This window comes from Mesoplodon mirus (genome assembly GCF_964341445.2).
Source record: "Mesoplodon mirus genome assembly, chromosome: 6".
NCBI classification, from domain to species: Eukaryota; Metazoa; Chordata; class Mammalia; order Artiodactyla; family Ziphiidae; genus Mesoplodon; species Mesoplodon mirus.
The window spans coordinates 59,981,717-59,991,129 of NC_138982.1; the positions used below are offsets into that span (position 1 = coordinate 59,981,717).

General features: G+C 45.7%; 1 protein-coding gene across 1 annotated transcript; it reads left to right on the forward strand.

The window, feature by feature from the left end:
* The first annotated feature begins 1,876 nt into the window (after positions 1-1,876).
* Positions 1,877-7,722, forward strand: ACTRT3 (actin related protein T3). Its single transcript, XM_082625102.1, has 3 exons — positions 1,877-2,250; positions 2,836-3,768; positions 6,781-7,722. The coding sequence occupies exons 1-2, from the start codon at positions 1,943-1,945 to the stop codon at positions 3,752-3,754; spliced, it is 1,227 nt and encodes a 408-aa protein (XP_082481228.1). The 5' UTR covers positions 1,877-1,942; the 3' UTR covers positions 3,755-3,768; positions 6,781-7,722.
* Positions 7,723-9,413: the final 1,691 nt, after the last annotated feature.

Consider the following 9,413-nt stretch of genomic DNA (forward strand, 5'->3'; position numbering starts at 1 on the left):
CAGACATAGAGAATGGACTTGACACGGGAAGGGGGAAGGGTAAGCTGGGACGAATTGAGAAAGTAGCACTGATACATACACACTCCCAAATGTAAAGTAGATAGCAAGTGGGAAGCAGCTGCATAGCACAGGGAGATCAGCTCAGTGTTTTGTGACCACCTAGAAGGGTGGGATAGGAAGGGTGGGAGGGAGACGCAGGAGGGAGGGGATATAGGGATGTACGTATGCATATAGTTGATTCACTTTATTATACAGCAGAAACTAACACAACATTGTAAAGCACTTATAGTCCAATAAAGATGTTAAAAAAATAAAATGAAAAGCAAACATACGGAGTATCACAAAACCCTGTTAAGTAAGTGGACGTAAACAGGGGAAAAAGGAGTAAATAAGTGGACATAAACAAGGGAAAAAGGAGTAAATAAGTGGACATGAACAAGGGAAAAAAGGAGTAAGCTGTTTCCGCCCGGTTTCGAACCGGGGACCTTTCGCGTGTTAGGCGAACGTGATAACCACTACACTACGGAAACCCGCTTGGTACTGGTATTTGAGAAAGTCCTTGATATCGCTGTCGTAACGTGCAATTCACAAGCACTTAAAGGTAGGGTTAGCGTAACTTTTAACAGAAAGAACAATGAAACCCCCCCCCAAAATGAAAAATAACCGTATGTCCAGTTGGACAGTACTACCATTTCAAAAGTTGGAATTTGCATACACTTTTTTCAAAGCCCCTAGTTAGCAACCGGGCACCCGTTGGTTGCACTTTTTTGGGGTTTACTCTCTTCTACGGAAAAGAAGTGTTATATTAGTTTCTTCGCATTACTCTGTTGAGAGTCCCGGATGAGTTTCGGGGCTTTGGCGGGCTAGGAAGGGCTGGCCGCACGAGAATCCCGGAGTCCCGGCTCCCGCAGCGGGGTGCAGCTCCGCGCAGCACCAAACTCCCTAGCTGTTACTTAGCTAGCGAGAAAGCGATCCTTCCAGCCTCTGGTGGAGGGACGTGTCGTTAGCTTTTGAATTTCCTCCTCTGCTCTGTACTTGTTTTAGACGGCACTTGTTTTAAAATCTTCTACAGGGTGTGCAAAATTGAAGAGGTTAAAAAAGAAAATCAGACATCAAGATGCACTTTTTGGGCACGCAACATGCATAAATTTTTCTAAGCCTGAGCTTCATATGACCTAAGGAATATCGTTTTTCCTGCGAAGAGGCAGACACATCCTTATGCCTAAAAATCAAGAATTTTTAGGGAATGAGAATGAGCTTCCATATTACACCGGGGGCGGGGGCGTGGGGTGGGTAACCTGATGGGATTGCTTAAAAAATTTTAAAGTGAGATTATACTTTTTTGGTTTTGAGTACATTTTGCTTAGAAAACACGGGGAAAGAAACACAACAAAGTACTGCCCAGAATATATAGAAATAATAATAAAAGTATTTAAAACTCACTTTAAGTCCTAGCACTTTTTCCCTTTCTCTTTTTACAGGTTGACGAAATTCTCTTTTTAGAAGTTCAGAAGCATGAACCGTGCCTCCCCTGCTACGACACTTTACCCTGTCAAATCTCTCCACCTTTTTCCAGCTTCGAGGGCGCATTTCAGAGCTTCCCGCAGGTCCTTGGACAGACATCTATTAACCAGAATGTAATGACGCTAAGAAATAAAACTGTTTTTATGGCTTATCGAGGTATTAGAGAAAGCCTCTTGTGAAGGGTTAGATTTGTATCTAGCTTTTTGGGAAGAAAGTCAGGTTTTCCTGATATTGGTATTCCCGGATTCCAAGGGGGTGAGGAGTGGTTCAACCCGGGTGAGACGCAATCGTGGGTGGCACTTTAGAGTGCGCCTTGCATCCATTGAGTCCCAGGCCTGGGACTCCCCCCCGCCTACCCCCCCAGCCCCCGGCTCCCACCAGCCCGGCTCAGGCCCCGCGGGGCCGTGCCGGGGTCTCTATGACGCGGCGTTCCAGGTCGTCGGACCGGCACATCGCTTTCCGCGCTTCCCGCGCAGCCCGCAGCCAGGGCAGCCCGAGCGGCCGGGCGACAGGAGGCGGCCGCGGCGTGAGCTACTACCAGCTACCGGTGGTGTTCGACAACGGCTCAAGAGTGATCAAGGCGGGCCTGGCTGGGTCCCGGGAGCCCCAGTTTGTCTACCAGAACTTTATAGGCCGCGCCAAAGGCCAGACCTGGAGGGCAGAGGGCACGCAGGAAGTGTGCGTGGGAGACCAAGCGCAGCAGCGGAGAAGCTCACTTTCCATCAGGTACCGCCTTCTCCCGGCGGGCAGGACCCGCGTGGAGGCAAAGTAGGGGGAGCCCAGAGGAGGGGCCCAACACTGAGAGAAAGGATAAGAAGTGAGGAACAGGAAAGTCTCTGCCAGCTATCATTATTGCAAACGCTCGAGCCGCAAATATCTGAGGGTACCACATACCTAAAGAGTGAACATTACTTGCTCGCTGTATCTTTTCAAATGTATTCAAACGTACAAACACGGTTATCGTTCATAAAATATAAGTTCATTTAGGAATGTTAATTCAAGGTACCTTTGTCTTCTGGGCTATTTGTTTTCAACTAACTGATATTAAAACTGTGAAGATTTCCTTATTATTATTATTATTTTTAAGTCAAAAAGGGTATTCCAAAGAGGTAGGGAAGATGGAAAGCAACAAAAATTGCAGAGGAAGGTAGCTGGCCTATCTTTTGCTGGCAGTTACCATCTCTGAGAGGCTCTGGAGGGCACTGCCCATAAAGGGCTACTGGTAATAAATATGGGGATTAACCCATGTTTGAAGAGAGCAGACACTGGAAAAATTTAAAGCTGCCATTTATCTTATTGCTTTTCCTACAGCTACCCAGTGGAGCGTGGTCTCATTACTTGCTGGGGGGACATGGAGATCATGTGGAAGCATATCTATGACGATAACCTGAAGCTAAAGCCCTGTGATGGCCCAGTCTTGATTACAGAGTCAGTACTGAACCCACTGGCCAACCGGCAACGGGTCACTGAAGTGTTTTTTGAGCATCTGGAGGTTCCTGCCTTCTATATGTCCATCCAGGGGGCGCTAGCTCTCTTTGCTGCTGGCTTCACAACTGGCTTTGTGCTGAATTCAGGTGCTGGGGTTACCCAGTGTGTACCCATCTTTGAGGGTTACTGTCTGCGTCATAGTGTCCAGCAGCTAGATCTGGCAGGTCTTGACCTTACCAACTACCTCACGATGCTGTTGAAGGAGCACGGCATCATGCTGCTTAGTGCTTCAGACAGAAAGATTGTCACAGACATTAAGGAAACCTATTGTTATGTGGCAATGAACTTTGAAGAGGAAAAGACCAAGAAAGCTGATTGTATAGAGAAGGTTTACCAACTGCCTGATGGGAAGACACTCAAACTCCATGACCAGCTCTTTCATTGTCCAGAGGCCCTCTTCTCTCCAAGTCTCATGCATCTTGAGACCCCTGGCATTGATAAGATGTGCTTCAGCAGCATAATGAAATGTGATACAGATCTGAGGAATTCCTTTTTCTCCAATATTATCCTTGCTGGGGGATCAACCTCTTTCCCTGGTTTAGATAAGCGGCTAGTTAAAGATATAGCAAAGGTGGTGCCTGTCAACACCCCTGTGCGGGTTATTGCTCCCCCAGAAAGGAAAATATCAGTGTGGATGGGAGGCTCTGTTCTTGCATCCCTCTCTGCCTTCCAGGACATGTGGATCACCGCTGCAGAATTTAAAGAAGTCAGACCCAACATAGTACACCAAAGATGCTTCTGAATACAGATAAAATGGTTAGAAGAAAATGTTTTGAGTACATGTGACAGAAAACTTTGGATATTATATCTTTCTGGGAGAAAAAATATTTCAGTTATTGGAAGGTCCATGTCTCTGTTGCGTTTCTATAATGGGGGAAAATAATGATGAAGCAGTCAAATAACATATTTATTGAGTAGAACCAAACTAAATGCTAGAGGAGACATTACTCTTTTAATTTTATTTATTTGGCTGTGCCGGGTCTTAGTTGTAGCAGGTGGGCTCCTTAGTTGCAGCATGCGTCTGGGATCTAGCTCCCTGACCAGGGATTGAGGCCGGGCCACCTAACATGGGAGTGTGGAATCTTAACGACTGCACCACCAGAGAAGTCCTGAGAAGATGTTATTCTTTACCTTGGAGATCTTACACTTCCTTTGGAGGGAGAGAGCAATTTGTGGTACAACATGATATGTGCCAAATGAGTGATACAGATTGAAGGTTGTTGAAGTTTATGGAAGGAAGGTTGCTATAAGGGGAGATTTCATAGCAGAGGTATGCCATCATGAATGGGGTGGCATTAGGATGGGTGTGGGAGCATAATAAAAGAGGGCGGATATTCAGAAGAGCATAGTGGAAATGAGCAACAAGCTAGATATGAGAATGAACAAAGCATATTCAAGGCATGTTTAATACACTGGTTTTGTTAAAATGAAGAGCTCATATTGAGCAGACTAAGAGCAATGACTAGGAAGGTAAATTAAGGCCAGAGACTGGAAGGCTTTGTTTTAAATGTCCTATAGGCAAAAAGGAACCATTAAAGATTTGAAAACAGGAGACATAAGGAAATTAAGATGAATGTGGTAGTAGCTTGGAGGATAAATTGGACTGGGAAAGGCCCTGGAGATTCAGTGATCAATTAGAAAGTTGTTAGTGTAGATATAAAGTAGTCAAGTCTTATACTCAAGATTATAAGCAATAGGAATTAAAAAGAAGAAATTATGAAAAACTGACAAATCTTGGTGCCTAATTAGTTATGAAGGGGAAAGAAGGGTCTGAAATGATGAAGGTAGCTGAGAGAATGTTGGCAGTGTTGACGTAACTCAAAGTATGTAGTATCTGCTCTATGCAAAGCACTGTGCTAAGTGCAGTAAGTACTAAATCAGGAGTCAGATTGTGTCCTTAAGAAGCCAACAGTCCAGTGTGAGAGGTGAAATTCATACTTTAATTGCAATAATATAAGGTGGAAACTGATTTAGTGTTCTAAGAGAAGTATAAAATGGGACTTATAGGAGGGAAAACAACTTGAAGGCTCAGGGAAGGCTTTTGGGGGCTGGGCTTGAAGCTGAAATGTAAACCTAATACAGTGCCCGTCCTTCTGAATTTAGAGGCAGTATATGTGGGTTCAGGTCCAGGTCCTGCCACCTACCAGCTGCATGATTTAAACAAATTGTTTAAATATTTTGAAGATCAATTTCCTCATTGATAAGTGGGGTTGCTAATCTTAATCTCTATCTGTCTCACAGGGTCCTTATGAAATACAAATGAGATAATGTCTCTATGGGAACTTTCACAATGTTATTTTTTGCTTATAGAATTAGACAATTTATAGGTCCAGCTCATGCTACTTCCTCCATAGTTAAAATCGATTATTTGTATCCTTCAGCACATTATATTACTTGTACTTTTATTGACCACTTAATTTATGCAGCCTTATCTTTTGGTTTGCTTGTCTTTCTGCCTTACTAGATATGTTCTTAGAGGACAGGGATTGTGGGCTTTCTCTTTTCATCTCTGTCCCCTTCCCTGATGACTTCTGTGGTGCACTCCCAGTAGATATGCAGATATATAGAATTGGCCAGAAGCACACTGATGGCAGAGGGAACATTAGGGCAAAGCCAAGGTGTAAAAATCATGGGCATGTACAAGCAGCAGGAAGTAATTCAGTTTGGCCTGAAGCATTTGTGAAGAGGTGCATTTCATTCTTTGACATGTGTTTATCATTTTAGTGATTGTAAGCAAAACTATTAGATTGGATAAGGTGTAGAAAATGATTATCTGAGAGCAGTTTGAATAGTCGATGCTGTACTCACTAGAGTCACAAGCACTGTAGAGAGAACTGTTGCAGGAAGGGGAACCCCTTCCAGGGCCCGAGAGTGGGCTCTTGTCTAACACTCGGAAATGAATAGTCCGAGGAGACACACATGCTGACAAAGCAAGAGGCTTTATTGGGAAGGGGCGGCGGGGCAGAGAGCAGCAGGGTAAGGGAACACAGGAGAACTGCTCTGCCACGTGGCTCGCAGTCTCGGGTTTTATGGTAATGGGGTTGATTTCTGGGTTGTCTCTGGCCAATCACTCTGACTCAGGATCCTTCCTGGTGGCACACGCATCACTCAGCCAAGATGGATTCTAGCGAGAAGGATTCTGGGAGGTTGGTACAACACTTGGACTGGAGTCTCCTCTCTCCTTTTGATCTTTCCCAAATTCTTCCGGTTGGTGGTAGCTTGTTAGTTCCGCATTCCTTACCAGGACCTCCTGCTTAAGATAGCTCTTGCAAGTGGTTACTATGGTACCTGGCCAGGGCAGGCGGTTTCAGTCAGTGGTTCCCCTAACAGAATGATCCCAACCCCCTCACTTTAGAATTCTTAAAGTGCTTTTTTCCTAAAAGAAATTTCGTCTAACCTGTTTAGATACATTTATCTAATTTAAACTTCAACATCCCAGAGAGATGGGCAAGACAAATAGTATTCCCATTTACAAATTAAGAAGTTGAGATGTAAAGAGGTTAAGAGATGTAAATTTAAAGTGATCTCCAAAGTAGCTTGCTAGATTAGGCAGGGGCACGGTCCTTAACTGTGGTTTCTTAGGCAGTTAACCCAACAACTAGCCTGGAATAGTCTGTACAGACTCTAGCCTCTTCATTGGGGTCATAGATTATTCTTTTCAGGTAATCTAGGGAAAGGAAATAAAATGTGAAATTTCCGTTTAGTTATATTTTCCCCTATCTTAAACCATATCAAACCAATCCCCTTAACATTTTACTTTTCTTTCAGATCGCGGTGCCAATAACGACAACTCCATGAAGTTCACCCAACTGAAGAGTTCAACTTTTAAGATTAGCCAGTTATATGAAAAACAGCATGTACCGGCCAATATAAAAACCTGCTACAATTTACGGTGCATTATTCTTTTTTAACACAATCACGACACAACATTAAAGCAAAGTCAATGACTGAAAAGCCTTTATTTCCTAATAAAAGGGAGATTCAGTCCTCAATGTTGAGATCGAGAAGGGAGCAGTTATACGTAATAAAACAACCTCTGCTCAAGAAGGGAACACGTCAGGATCGCGGAGGCAGCCCAATGAGCCAAGCCAAGATTCTGTTCGGGAATCTATTTTGGTAAAGTTCTCTAACAAACGTGATGATACGAACTGAGAAGCACTGTTTTGGCCCTACAATTTTTGTGTGAACTCCATTTCTTTAAGATAGTAACGTGCACCTCGCCTGGTCTGTAAGAGATGGAAAACAGCGCTAAGAAGCATTCAAGTTAGTTTTCAAATTACAAGTTAATACGCCTGAAGAAAAGATCCAAATCTTCCCGTAAGGAATGTGTGGGTGGGGCGGCGATTGTCCTCATGGCGGGAAACAGAACTTTTGAAAAAAAAAAAAATGTTGCGAGACCGGCTCTCGCGAGAGCCGCGGCGTGCGGGCCCCAGCCAATCCGCGCAGGCGGCGGCCACTCTCTTTATAAGGAGACGTTGGAGGAGGCGCTGTGGGCTGCGGAGGGTGGGCCCGGGAGTGGTGGCTGCCATTTTTTGTCTAACCCTAACCGAAACTGGCGTAGGCGCTGCGCTTTTGCTCCCCGCGCGCTGTTTTTCTCGCTGACTTTCAGCGGGCGGAAAAGCCTCGGCCTACCGCCATCCACTATCCAGACTGAAGCAAAAAAAAAAAAAAAAAAAAAAAATGTCAGCCGCTGGCTCGCTCACCTCTCCCGGGAACCTGCGTGGCGCCCGCCCAGGCCCCGCGCCCCGCCTGAGGCCGCGGTCGGCCCGGGGCTTCTCCGGAGGCGCCCACTGCCGCCGCGAAGAGTTGGGCTCTGTCAGCCGCGGGTCGCTTGGGGGGCCGAGGCGAGGCTCTTACCGCAGGGAAAGGAACGGAGCCTGTCCCCGCGCGCGGTGCCCTTCCTTGAGCTGTGGGACGTGCACCCGGGACTCGGCTCAGACACTTGCAGCCGGAGGAGCTGCGGGGGTGGGGCGCGGGCAGTCTGCTTTCTCTCTGGAAGGAGGGACTCCGTTGGTGCGCGTCCGTCTTCCCTCGCCGTCAGTGGTGGGCCTGTGGGCCTCCAAACTTGCAGATTGGACCACAGTGCGTGCAAATCAACTGTCAGAAGGACACGTGGAGGCATCTCCAAAATTGGTCCCAATGAATGGGCAGTGAGCCGAATAGCCAGCTAGCCGTTCCTGTGTAGGGCTTTTTTGTCCTCCCCCTTCTCTGGTTTTGTTGCTTTTTATCATAGTATCACAACGCAGTTCCTGCTCTGCGGATTTTGTCGAGGTTTTTGCCTCTTCCAAAGTAGATCCCGATCAGTCCCGACAATCGGGTATGGAAGAGTAGTGATTTTTTTGTGAGATTATTAAACACAATATTTGTTAGCTGGAAGATCTAGTCTGTTCTTAAAACAGTGGAAATTCTGTTCCTTAATGGTCGTTGCTTTTCATCTTTGTCTCCGTCTTTGGATGCAAAGTATTAAGTGGTGACGGAAAAGTGTACGAAGAAGTATATATCCCCCCCCCCGCCAAGAACTGGGTCAGGTTTCTTTGCCAAGGTGTGTGTGGGGCGGGGGGGGGGGGGGGGAAGAAAAAGGCCCATTAGGAAACAATCAACAGGTCATTCTGCCCATTCGTCTCCGAAACCTAACTTCCAGGTTTATGTGGGAATTGAAGTCAGTGCCTTCACTTCCTTGAGACAGCTATTCTGGCGGCAATTGCTGGGAGAGAGAGTACCCAGCAGCCTGAATTGTAAAGGCAAATTATCAGTGTGATATCCAGCCTGGAGCTGGATCCGACAATGGAAAAGAAAAATCAGGACCATGTCAGTATCTACATGAACATGTCTAGCATTTCATCCTGTTGCCTGAAGTAGGTCCCTCAGTGTCGTCTAATACAATTCTTAGCCTTCAGTTAAGAAATGTGAAAAACCTGGACTGCACTGTTTCTGGTAATGTTCTCTAAGAAGGAAAAAGTTTTCCCGTCAGCATGGTTTTGTGGAAAGAACATGGGGTAAGTTAGTGAATGACGTTCTCGTTCTGATTTTGCCAAAGATTTTTCTTGGTTTTTCAGGTAACTCAGCTAGCTTCACTAAGCTACCATTTACTCAGAAAGTGACCTTTAAGATCGCTTTTGAAGACTGCCAGGGTTCCTTGAACTAGAAATAAATAGATGTCTTTTGTTCCTGCTCCATCTAGTGGTACTTTTGCTTCTCCACACGTACAAATTTTGTGATGGAGTCTGCCCTGAGGCAAGGATGGCCACAGACTGGGGAGAAGGCTCTTTTTTTTTTTTTTTTTTTTCTTTTTTTCTTTCGGCCTCCTGAGGCCTGCAGGGTTTCCCAAACACATGCCCCCTGCAGTGGAAGCCCAGAGTCTTAACCACAGGACTGCCAGGGAAGTCCCTCTCTCTCTCATT